General features: G+C 42.5%; 1 protein-coding gene across 1 annotated transcript; it reads right to left on the bottom strand.

Annotated features, from left to right (window-relative positions):
* Positions 1-332: 332 nt before the first annotated feature.
* Positions 333-10,447, bottom strand: LOC119953438 (procathepsin L-like). The gene is made up of 7 exons (XM_038777731.1): positions 10,401-10,447; positions 8,908-9,009; positions 7,668-7,832; positions 4,046-4,267; positions 2,448-2,610; positions 1,553-1,655; positions 333-761 (listed from the first exon to the last, which is right to left on the bottom strand). The coding sequence occupies exons 2-7, from the start codon at positions 8,968-8,970 to the stop codon at positions 665-667; spliced, it is 813 nt and encodes a 270-aa protein (XP_038633659.1). The 5' UTR covers positions 8,971-9,009; positions 10,401-10,447; the 3' UTR covers positions 333-664.
* Between the last annotated feature and the right edge of the window lie 3,016 nt (positions 10,448-13,463).

Below are 13,463 nucleotides of genomic sequence, written 5' to 3'. Positions count from 1 at the left end.
AATCTCATTCTGGCTCACTTCCACCCAGTTGGGGATGCGAGGGCCTGTGACTTCTTGTGCATCACTCAGATCCCAAACCTTGCACAGAAATCCCACACAATTGCACATAAATGAAATTCAAGTATTTGCTCAATGAGTTCAATTGTGTCGTGAGGGCAACGCCGGCTTTGAGTTATTCGGCCACGGGTAGAATTATGCAACTGACACTACAATGCCAGGTTTGCGGCCTGGCGTGTTCTCTCTTGATGTACAGGTCGCTCCCAACTCTACAGCTTCTGAGGCCCCCATGAAATTTTGCCTACTGTCCACATAAACACACCAAGTCGCAAAGATTCACTCAGTCATTTTTATTGCTTTTCTTTTTTGCACATTACATAGTAGAATATGAAGACAGAGAAAATAAGCTGTTGTGGCATGCATGAATTCACAATGCAACTGACACCACTGTGAATTCATCATCCTTGGTTCATCCTGAAAACCTGTTTGCCCTGGAGTCATCTAAAGGAATTTAATATGCCCCAGAGTCTCCAGAGGTTCACACTTTGCTACAGTAAAGATTTAGCCCACAGCCCATCCAAACAATGCACTCAAAACAGTTAAATCTTGAAGTCCTCACAAATCTATTTTTCAAGATTGTTGGCTTTATCTCTTGAAGCCTTCAGTTTTATACAATTGGATAGTAAAGCCGGTAGGTTATTCCACACACATTCTTGTTCATCTTCATCCTCATGTAACCATCTTCACCCCAGCTTTTTGAAAAGCTAGAAAAATAAGAACTTCAGTTAATGCACGTCCAAAGTAAAGATGGTAAGAGTCCTTGCACCATTCTTTATTATTAACTTTGAGGTCAGCATATTCTAAAATTGGTAGAATTCAAATCCCACCCTATCCCCCCCCCCCCCCCCCCCCGACTATGAGTGAGATCTACCTCGCTCTACTGCATGTCCATCTCATGTTTTCTGTCCACCTGTCTCTCACCTCCTAAGCCTCATCCCTCCAATTTATTCATTTAAATTTTTTTTTAGAATATCCAATTTCTTTTTCCAATTAAGGAGCAATTTAGGGTTGCCAATTCACCTACCCTGCACATCTTTTGGGTTGTGGAGGTGAGATCCACGCAGACACAGGGAGAGAATGTGTAAACTCCACATGGACAGTGACCCAGGGCCGTGACTGAACCTGGGACCTCGGCGCTGTGAGGCAGCAGTGCTAACTACTGCACCACCGTGCCGCCCTCCTCCAATTTATTCATGACACCTATTGTTCTCTTGTCCTTGCTTTTCCTGTTCCCAATTTTTTCTTCAGCCGCACTTTCCACCACTCCTCGCCTGTGCAGCCTAGCACAGTTAGGTGTACACCTTCTCTGATACATTTGGAATATGTTTTCTTTAATAAGGGTACCATTCCAAGTTTCCTCTCTTGAAAGGAAATCCAACCCAACTTCCTTAGCTAATGTCATAATCATATTAGCAAGTCTGGGTGTCTTTCACCCATTGACACCTGAAGAATTCCCCACCTGTTGAACTCTTCTGCTGAAATTTCACCAAGTTACCTGTTTTTAATGATCCAGTATTGATCTTGAGGCGTATTCACATAACCCACCACTGTCACAGCATGGTTAGGAGTTTCAGTGCAACTGTCATCTTCAAAGATACCTGCAAATGGATCACAGTGTGGCCACATCATGTCAAGCCCAAATTGAATAGTACAAGAAGGCGACAGTGTTTACTAAAGCACATTTTCACTGAAATGCTTCCATTTTCAGTCATGTGTAACTTGTGTTTTTTCAGAATTTAACTTTCCAACTTGAAGTGTCTGATGGGACAGTGCAGAGGGAGTTTTACACTCAAACTTGGGAATGCATTGGTTTGTGTGCAAAGAGCGTGGTTGCCATTATTTAAATTTATATGAAATTATATGTTTAGTCTGAGTGGAGTCTGTTTAAACAGATGCCCAGTGTAGTAGGTTGTAAGATATGGGCTGGAATTCTCCAGCTGTTGCAATTCACCTTCTCCGCCGGCAGTGCACCATTCCTGGTAGCGTGAGGTAGCTTCAATGGGAAATCCCATTGGCAAGCGGCAGAAGATAGAATCCCCACAGAAGCAAATGGAACGCGGCCAAGAAACATCTGGCTGGGGGATTGGAGAATCCCGCCCATGATCTGAAATGCAGAGTTTGTTTTCTTAAATTTAGAGTGCCCAATTCTTTTTTTCCCAATTAAGGGACAATTTAGCATGGCCAATCCACCCACCCTGCACATCTTCTTGGGTTGCGGGGGTGAGACCCACGTGGACAAGGGGAGAATGTGCAAACTCCTCACAGACCGTGACCTGGGGCCGGGATCGAACTCGGGTCCTCGGAGCCGTGAGGCAGCAGTGCTAATCACTGTGCCACAGTGACACCCAGAGAAATGCAGAGTTTGAAGAGGCATGTAGCAATTAACTTACCACTCTTATAACCCATAAATAGTGATGACATGTAAACATAGACGCCAACTGGTCCATGGTTTGCAACTGCCTTTAGTATTTCCTCTTCAGTTGTTTTCGTAAGTTTAACATAATTTTGAAGTGTGCCAACAGAGTTTGCTTCATTAAAGGAGCATTCTTGTTTCTGAGGTTGGGAAAGAAAAGAAGCATTTCTTAAAATCCAAATCGCAGAGTGAGTTTCCCAGAAATTTACTTCCGAATTCTTCCCTAACGTTTAAAAATCTAAAAAGTGAGTGTGTCAGCTTATGTCTTCAGTGAGGAACTGAGGCACGTAATCCAGGAACCCCCAAACATTATCTGTGAGCTGCTGTCAAATTAGTTGATTTTTACAGGAGCAACTGTACAGAAACTATAATTGGCCTCAGTAACCCGCTACTGCCATCCACACCTCACCAGAACTCAAAAACACCGCTCCTCACCGCTCCCATAGAATTCCCACAGTGCAGAAGGAAGCCATTCTACCCATCAAGTCTGCACCAATCCTTTGAAAGAGGAACCTATCTAGGCCCACTCCCCCGCCTTATCCCTGTAACCTTACCCAACCTGCACATCTTTGGATACTAAGGGGCAATTTGTTTTAGCATCACCAATCCACCTAACCTGCACATCTTTGGACTGTGGGAGGAAACCGGAGCACCCGCAGGAAACCCATGCAGATACAGGGGAGAATGTGCAACATTCAGACAGTCACCCAAGGCTGGAATTGAACCCAGTTCCCTGATGCGAGGCAGCAGTGCTAACCACTGTGCCACCGTCCTCCACCTCCCTCTCCCCACCCCACCAACAGTCCCCTACCACCACCCTTCCGGGTCAGGGATGAGGACAATAATTTTGCATTGAGCATCAGGCTTGGCTGTTGATGCTCTCAAATATTAATGGGCCTAGAAGGACACAGGGTTGACCCTTCAACAGCGAAGAAAGGACCTCTTGAGTAGGTAAGGTTATCCAGTTCTGCTCAGTGGTACTACCATTCCTGTTTCTGAGACAGAGCATGTATGAATTGCACACCACTCAAAACAAAGCCAGGTTTACATCAAGTGAGATATTTGCAACTATTGGCTGCCCTCATATATCCACCCAACCCCTCAGCCCCCAGTGCAGGTTATTGTATGGATTGAGGTAGCCATTAGAATCCTAAGTAACCCACTGGCTGGTATTAGATGGTTATAGCGATGAGGACAAGCATGTTGAGGTCTGTCAGACTGTTAGCCAGCCTGTTCATCCTTTCACTGTTTTCCAAGGGAAATGTACAAAGAATTTAAAACAATACATGAGAATTAATGAAATATATTACAGTTCAGAACTGATCACCAGAGAACGAGGGTCTTTTGGGAAAGAATAATGAAAAAGTCACTGCATTGATACAAGTTGACATAAGGGCTATTCCAACTGCTTATTTCAGATTTAAGTTGTTTGCCACTGTATATAAAGATGTTGGTAACCTCCGGAAAACAAAGCTCATTACAATGAAATGAAGGCAATTTCTTAACCATTTCTGAATTGACACTGGAGAGCCACTCTACACTGTATGAAACTGAGAACATTAACATGGCACATACCGTGGCCGTGTAGGGGTATGTACCATCAGCTTCAATTCCATTATCACGTATGTATTTAAATGCATGTGACATCCATCCTCCAGCACACCCTTTGTCGTTATAACTTTTTGCACAGTCCAAAAGGTTTTGCTCACTGAGTGTTATGAGGTTGTTGGTCTTATTGAATAGTTGTCCTTCCATTGTTGCGGCAGAAGCAAAAGCCCAGCAGGATGCACATTGGCCCTGATAACAAAACAGACATGATAAAAATACTAACGTGACAAAGTTCTTTCTCTGGAACATTCATCACGTCAAATGAAAACTTTTTTTTCATTTTTTTGCATGAGAATTTGAAATTTGATTATTATATGTAGATATCATTATTCAGATATCTGAGTGCAAGTTGTGCATAGTTTGATGCTCAAAATGTTTAATTCTGGATTACTTCCCTTGATTGCATATCTAGATTAAATGTCTTGCACAAAGTATTAGAATCATAGAATCCTTACAGTGCAGAAGGAGGCTATTCGGCCCAACAAATCTGCACTGACCCTCTGAAAGATCACCCTACCTTGGCCTATGCCCCCACACTATCCCCGTGTCCCAGCAACCTCACCTAATGTTTGGACATTAAGGGGTAATTTAGCATGACCAAGCCACCTAACCTGCACATCTTTGGACTGGTATGCACCTTCTATCAGTGTCACACTTACTTCCTGTAATAATTTTACCATTATATAATTTTAGTAATGCCAATATTATTTTAAAACAGTGGACATATTATACATTCATGGGTGAAGGTGACAAGTGCATTTACTGACTATCTATTCCTATTTTCCCTCAGAGGATGGTGTGAACTCTCCTGACCTGTTGGTGCCATTGTGGTGGCGTGTGCCCCCGATAATGTTAGATAGGGAATTCTGGGACAAAAACAAAAATTGCTGGACAATCTCAGCAGGTCGGACAGCATCTGTGGAGAGAAAAGGGAGCTAACGTTTTGAGTCTGGATGGCTCTTTGTCGAAGTGTGTTTCAGATTCCAGCATGCGTAATAATTTCCTTTTATCTTAGGGAATTCTGGGAATTTTAGCCAGTGATAAGAAAGGATTTATGTCAGGGTGATGGGCAACTTGGAAGGGAACTGGGATGTGATGGAGTTCCCATAATATTGATAAATTTGTCCTTGTTAGCAAGAGAGGTCACAGGACAGGGAGAAGCTGTTAAGGTTTGTAAATTATGGAAAATATGTCCGCAATTGAATCACTGTGCAAGGTGTCACAGGATGTCTGCTGATGTCTATGAAATATTTTGCTTACTGTGACTGAGTAGCTAAATGCATTGTTGAGTTATGCACTTGACCATACAGAGTAAGAATGTCTGACACCTCTTGGCTGTACTGAGCTGAACAGTGCAGTATAAAGGGGAAATCTCAGCCAGGCTGTCGCCCAGCAAATGAATGGATCAGGTTTCAGTCAATGACAGAATGGGATTTGGTCCTAACACCGCCAGCAATCAAATAACTTTGCAACATCAGCTGTGCGACTTCACATGTGCTGACTGATTATGTGTTTTGAGCACTTGGGGACAGGTCTGAGAGTGACAATGAAAATCAGCATTAGTATGGAAATGGTGTCAGGGAAATTGATGGAATTGATTTCCAAAATATGTGGGTTAGGTGGATTGGCCATGCTAAATTGCCATTAGTGTCCAGGGATGTGCAGGTAAGATTATGGGGTTACGGGATTTGGGGGTTTGGGAGGGCGGGAGGGGTTGGGAGGACCGTGGAGAGTCCTCTTTTGAAGGTCAGTGCAGAGTTAATGGGTCAAAAGGCCTCCTTCTACACTATGATTCTATGAAGGCTGGTAAAGCCCCAGGGCCTGATAATCTACATCCCAGAGAACTTGAGGAAGTAGCCTTAGAAATGGTGGATGCATTGGTGCTTATCTGCCATGATCTATAGACGCTGGAACAGTTCCTACAGATTGGAGGGTAGCTAATGTAACCCCACTATTGAAAAAGGATGGTAGAGAGAAAACAAGGAATTATAGGTCAGTCAGCCTGACATCGGTTGTGGGGAAAATTCTCAAGTCCATTATAAAAGATTTAATTGCAGAGAACTTGGAAAACAGCGGCAAAATGGGACAGGGTCAGCATGGGAAATGATACTTGACAAATCTACTAGAATTCTTTGAGGATGTAACAAGTAGAGTTAATGAAGGGAGCTATTGGTGGATGGATGGTGGATATTGTTTATTTGGATTTTCAGAAAGGTTTTGACAAAGTCCCACATAAGAGATTAGCATGTAAAATAAAAGCTCTCGAGACTGGTGGTGGTGTATTGATATGGATAGAAAACTGTTTGACAGACATAAAATAAAGAATAGGGATAAACAGATATTTTTCTGAATAGCAGGTAGTGACTAGTGAGGTATCACAGGGATCAGTGCTGGGACCCCAGCTATTCATAATATATATTAATGATTAGATGAAGGAATTAAATGTAATATCTCCAAATTTTCAAATGACACAAAGTTGGGTGGGAAGGTGAGTGCGAGGTGGATGCAGGGATTCTTCAGTGTAATTTGGACAAGTTCAGTGAGTGGGCAACTGCATGGCAAATGGAGTATAAAGTGGATAACTATGAGGTTACCCATTTTGATAGCAAAACAGGAATGCAGATTATTATCTGAATGGCTATAAATTGGGAGAGGGGAATGTTCAATGAGACCTGGACGTCCTTGTACACCAATTGCTGAAGGTAAGTATGCAGAAGCAGCAGGTGGTAAAGAAGGCAAATGGTATGTTGGCCTTCATAACAAGAGTATTCGAGTACAGGAGCAGGGATGTCTTGCTGCAATTATACAGGGCCTTGGTGAGGCCACATCTGGAATATTGTGTGCAGATTAGGTATCCTTATCTGATGAAGGACATTCTTGTTATAGAGGGAGTACAGCAAAGATTTACTGGACTGATTTCTAGGATGACGGTACTGAGGAGCTATTAAAGTGGATACGATTATATTTGCTGGAGTTCAGAAGAATAAGGGGGAATTTAATAGAAACCTATAGAATTCTAACAGGATTAGACAGGGTAGATGCAGGAACAATGTTTCCGATGGTTGGGGGAGTCCAGGACCAGGTGTCACTGTCTGAGGAAACGGGATAGACCATTTAGGACTGAGATGAGAGGAAATTTCTTCACCCAAAGAGTGGTGAGTTTGTGAAACTCACTACCACAGAAAGCAGTTGAGGCCAAAACATCGCTGTTTTCAAGCAGGAGTTAGATATAGCTCTTGGGGTGAAAGGGTTCAAAGGATATGGGAAAAGGCACAATGTGATTATTGAGTTGGATGATCAGCCATGATCATAATTAATGGAGAAGCAGGCTCAAAGGGCCAAATGGCCTCCTCCTGCTCCTAATTTGTATGTTTCCATGTGTTTTTCATGAATGGAGACAGAAAATAGCCAAAAGGTTAGCAAACTGTATCTCTTCCCAGTAATGATAATCACTTCCAACTGGGTTGTGGCAGCAGTGAAACAGTAGGATTATTTGTTATGTTTTTATGCCAACTCATAGGATTTAAAGACATTTAGCTTGTGTTCTATATAGTGAAGTTGTAAAAGACATTGTGAAAACTGATGGTACCTGGTCCTTCACATTTGTAACATAGCCTTTTTCACGCCAATCGATCTTCTGTGGAAGAGAACTCTGCTGTCCTAGTTTGTGATTTGATAGAACTTCCTGGTCCACAAGTTGAAGCACTTTATTTGCATTCTCCACAGCCTTCAATTGGCTGAAATCCTGGAATATCTGAGTGAAAGGTGATGCACAATCAATTAACATATATTTCCAAAAAGGAGAAAAAAATATTTCACTTGCAATTGCCTCACTCAACCACTGTGCAAACTGATTAAAGACCAATTTAAATGTATATTTTCCTTCTTTACCCTCAGTAGAAATCAGTCTTTTATTTACCATCCACATTTACTCAAATAGCGCATTGCAAGAGGGTACATTTGAGGCCAGTTTGCTCATTTTGAAGCATGTGGAGATGTTTATTTGTGCTTTTGGCCCTTTAAAATTTGTGAGAATGTTTTAAAATGGTGCTGAAGTTTCCAGCCCAATGATCAAGTCATAGAATCTTACATGACAGAAGCAGGCCATTTGGTCCATTATGCATGGCGGGGGGGCGGATTTTCCAGCTGTTCTCGCCAGCTGGACCTTCCAGTCCCGCCAATGGCGAACCCGCGCCGTGGGTTTCCCGGAGGTCAGGTGGTTGGATTCAATGAGAAATCCCATTGACAATGGCAGGACCAGAAGATACCGCCTCCAGCCAATGGCGGACTGCTGCCAGGAACAACATCATGGAGGGGCATGGAAAATACCTCTCTCGCCCCAAGTGCTAACGCTTTGGAAAAACTGTCTAATTAGTCCCACATCCCCACCCATCACCCTCCAAATGTTTCCATTTGAACTATATATCCAATCCCATTTTGAAAGGTACTAATGACTTTTCATCTACAGCACTGCATTGCAGATGATAATTGCTACATTAGAAAAAAAATTCTCATCTTCCCCTCTACCCACATGCCCACCCACCCCCTGCCCACTCACTCCCCAACCCCGCCCGTTGTTCTTGAATTGTTCAGTAAATATTCTAAATTTGGAGATGGACCATGAAGTTGGACATCTACAGGTGCACTCAAATTGACTCCATAATGGAGCAGATCACCTTAATCATTCTCAGGCACCAAGCTCTGGAACTGCAAACATTTTTGTAACAGAAAGAGGAATCTCTTTCTCAAATTGATTTTTTGCTGGACCTAGATTTCTTACCCCACAAGGGTAATATTTTCCACAGGTTTCCCCCACCCTCATGTCTTACCGGATTGGCTAATGCAATGGAGAGAACAGCCAGAATGCACATCACAAAGATGGAATGCTCCATGGTGAAGTACTGAACAGATCAAACTTGTCTCTGTAAAAGCTGCAGGCAATGAAATAGGAAGAATGGAGAAATGAGACAAGTTCACAATATCCACACTCCTAACCTCATTATTAAGGAACCCTGTTAACAAACCAGCATTTCTCGTGTGACGTGTGCCATACAAACGTCATTCTGATCAGCAAATGAAATTGGGTAAGATCGTGAACCCCTGATTGCTTTTCTCGAACATGCAATTGCTGAATTAATCCTGAGTGGGTCCCCACCATTGCAAAACAAAGAACAGGATAGGACCAGCTGGTCCATTGGGTCTGTCCATTACTATCCACTACAGACTCTCACTTTCCTGGCAGATGGAGAACAATAGAGAGAAAAACAATGCTTATTTTAGAACGATTCTGGAAAATTCCTCTCGAAAATCTGACATTCCAGGGGAACAAAATGACTGGAATACATGTTCTCCACCGTCCACCTGACTTCAGGAAGTTCAATTGGTCAAAACTCATGACTTTGACCAGTTCCTTTCTGAGTTTATTCCGTCGATAAACAACTCTCTGCGAAGTACCTGAAGATATCTAACCTATTATTGTGTTTGCCTAGGTTATACTCGTATTCCCTGATTCTCCCTGATCCATTCAGGTCAAATAGCCTATCCCTATTGACTGATGCTAATCCTTTCATTGGCTTAAAGGGATATCTTTTTCTGAGTTCCTGAGATCGGGCACAATTGCTTAGCTCTGACAATTTCAGGGACTGCAGAGTTTCCTTCTTTACAATTTTTTTTAGACTGTCCAATTCTTTTCTTTTCCAATCAAGGGTCAATTTAGCATAGCCAATCCACCTACCCTGCACATCTTTTATGTTGTGGGGGTGAGACCCACTCAGACACGGGGAGAATGTGCAAACTCCACACGGACAGTGACCCGGAGCCGGGATCGAACCCGGGTCCTCGGCGCTGTGAGGCAGCAGTGCTAACCTCTGTGTCACCGTGCGGCCCTGTCTGAAACTTTGGCTGTATGAAACCTGAAGGAAGACTCATAATAATGGAAGTTTGTCTGTAACTTCAGATCTGAGTTATTCTGAGTTCAATTACCAAATTGGACTGTTTTGAAAAGTCTGAAGCAAACTGTAAGTCCTGTGAATTTGTACTGGCAACATTGCCAATATTGTAATTTACAACCCTTTTTTCCATATCACAGTTTCCCTATGTGACACAAACCCTTACTGAGTTTGTTTCAAATTCCTTTCTTCATAATTTTAAAGGAAACATACCCATACTTGGGTTGATGTCTCCATTAAAGCTTGACATTGAGATAGCCTCATTCGTACAGAAGTAACATACATGAATTTAAGACTATTGTTTTTACATTAATGTCAGACCACACAACAGGCTTTTGTTAGGTTCTAATGATGAAAGCAAACATTGCACTCACCTTCGGAAGATATTGCTTGCAAAGTCACTACTGAATGAGTTGTTCTGTGCTGGAGCTGCAGTTTGGAGCTTCATTATATACTCTTGGAAGGATAAAAAAATACCCATTCCTAATTATGTCTTAAGTTGCGTCAATTGCAGGTAGGGTTTTAAGCCCCAGCATTATCTTCTATTCTATCCACCCATTGATGTAATTGGTTGCATGGATTTGTCTTATGGGCTGTGCCATCAATAAACACTGGTGACCCAAAATCACACAAAAGTGCATCAACTTTTGTACTTAACTTGTTCTTTTAAGATAATTAAACGATGTATGATGTTACTTTAACTTTGCAGAGGTTGATTGCTTGTTTTTCTGTGCAGCTCTCTTCAGCAGTGAACTAGTTGCGTTTTTGAGGTTCTCGTTGGTATTTAACATGGCATGGTGCTGTAGCCATCCATCTTCTGATGCTTGGAGCATTGGAAGTTTCTCAGCAAACAGAGTTGTGAAAACTTTGCTGTTTTCAATCTTCCTTCACCCTGTTTATAAGGAGCAGATGCCTGGTAGTTTTAAAATAAATGTATTTTATTACAAACATGTATCAAAACAGGTTGCAACACATGAAAACCCCGGGAAACATACTTCCCAGTAATCAACTATACAGTCTGTACAAAATTTCCCCCCCTTTTCAACCCCCCGCCCCCCCCCCCCCTCCCCCCCCCCGCCCACTGCGATGAACAGCTCCTCAAACAGGCTCACAAGCATCTCCCACCTTTTCTCAAACCCCTCTGCAGAGCCCCTCAACTCATATTTTATCTTCTCCAACCTCAAAAAGTCATACAGCTCACCCAACCATGCGCTACCCCCGGTGACGATGTTGACTGCCACTCCAGTAAAATTCGCCGCTGTGCAATCAGGGAGAGGAAGGCCACAACATCGGCCTTCCTCCTCCCCATGAGCTCCGGCTTCTCTGAAACCCCAAATATCGCCACAAAAGGGTCCAGGTCCACCTCCTCCTCTACTTTCCTGGCTAAGAATGTGAACACTCCCACCCAGAATCTTCCCAATTTTTCGCAACCCCAAAATAACGTGCGTGTGATTCGCTCGTCTCTGCCCACACCTCTCACACTCATCTGCCACCCCCTCAAAGAACTCACTCATTCTCACCCGAGTCATATTCACCCTGTGCACCACCTTAAATTGTATCAGGCTCATCCTTGCACAAGAGGAGGTCCTATTTACCCTATGCAGTGCCTCACTCCATACTCCCCAATTGATAGATGTTTGGTAGTTGCACAACTCTTGAGAGTGTAATTAATGCTCAGGCTTTGGTATCAATTTCAGTGTGATAAAACATTTAAGTCTGTGCTTAAATAGGCTGTAGTTTGGGTTGCTTTTATTTTATTGACTGTAACCTTTCTCCATGCCTCTCATGTGATGTGTAACCAGTTTTATGATTTGTGTTTTTCCAGTACCATCATTCCTGCCAGTGATTTCACAACAATGGTATTTGCTCCTTGTGATCCAGAAACATTGCCTATTTAAGATCATCCCTCTTGCAGAGTTTGCATGTCTTCGGGCTAACAGTCATCCCAGTACTAATAAACTTGTACAATGTTTTCAGTCACCTGGTGGAATATTAAAGAATAAATCTAAATAATAAATCTTATTATACAAATCAAGAAATGCAAACAAGCTTCAGAAGTAGACATCCACTCCAATAATACATGGTAAATGTCCAATATATTCTGGCCTGGGTCTTAAATGTTCAAGGATTAAAGGTATTTAGGAAAGATAGAGAAGTAAAGGAAGAGGAATGGTAATATTAATTAAGTAGTATTGATAGCATTGTAATGCTGGAGATTATGATGCCCTAGAGGAGTCACGGGCAAAATCTATTTGGCTACAGCTTCAGGACGCAATTTCCCAGCCATTCCATCCAGCGGGATAGGAAAATCCTGTCAACAGTGACACTCCCACCCCCGCCATGGATTTCTCAGAGGTGGAGGGAGGGTGCAAAGAACGGGAAAACCCATTGACAGCGGCGGGACTGGAAGATCCTGTTGCCAGCTGATATGGGCCAGGGTTTAGATAACCCCAAAGTGTATCATGGAGTTCACCTGACCCACTACTTTCAATAGATTGTGGTATGGGGAGCACACGGCCCACTCTACAGGTGTGGTACAGCAGAAATGGAAAAGTATGTTTTGAAGCAAAACAATGTTTATTCTATGGACTCAAGTTAACCTTTTAAAACATACAGTGAACATCTCAGCAACCATTAATTCAAATACAACCCCCAAAGAATACAACATTGAGTAATCCTTTAAGCTTTCTTCTTAACATCCATAAGACTTAAAACACCTTTTACCAGAAGCACATCGGGTTAAAGTCACTACTGTTATTAGTTTTAAATCACCAGGATCGATTTACAGTCTTTAGATTACAGAGAGAGATCCATACACCTTCTGGCTGTGACTGCAGCTATCCAGCTCTGAAAATGAAACTAAAACACACCCTGCAGAAAACAGCCTAAAACGAAAGCAAAAAGCAGACAGACTGCCCAGCTCCACCCACTCTCTGACATCACTGCAGTAGTAAACACCCATTTCTTAAAGGTGCTCTCACTACAGATATTTATATACACACCAATTTAAAAACACCCATTTCTTAAAGGTACTCCCACATGACACAGCCAATGGTGGGTGGCCTCCGCGCATCTTCTTCAGTGGTCACTTGATAACGAGTAAGAAAATTACAGAGGTGCAAAAATTATAGAGTTAAAATAGGAAACTTTAATTATCCAAATATAGATTGGGAAAATAGTATAAGAATAGACAGGGTCAAGAGGTGGTAGGTCAGTGGTTCTTGGGAATTTTAAAACAAATTATTTTTAAAATAAATTTAGAGTACCCAATTCATTTTTTCCAATTAAGGGGCAATTTTGCATGGCCAATCCACCTACCCTGCACATCTTTGGGTTGTGGGGGTGAAACTCACGCAAACACAGGAGAATGTGCAAACTCCACACGGACAGTGACCCAGAGCCGGGATTGAACCTGGGACCTCTGGGCCGTAAAGCAA

The sequence above is a fragment of the Scyliorhinus canicula genome, chromosome 18 (assembly GCF_902713615.1).
Source record: "Scyliorhinus canicula chromosome 18, sScyCan1.1, whole genome shotgun sequence".
NCBI classification, from domain to species: domain Eukaryota; kingdom Metazoa; phylum Chordata; class Chondrichthyes; order Carcharhiniformes; family Scyliorhinidae; genus Scyliorhinus; species Scyliorhinus canicula.
The sequence above is the reverse complement of the archived record's forward strand: the minus strand, read 5'-3'. Positions and strand labels throughout refer to the sequence as shown.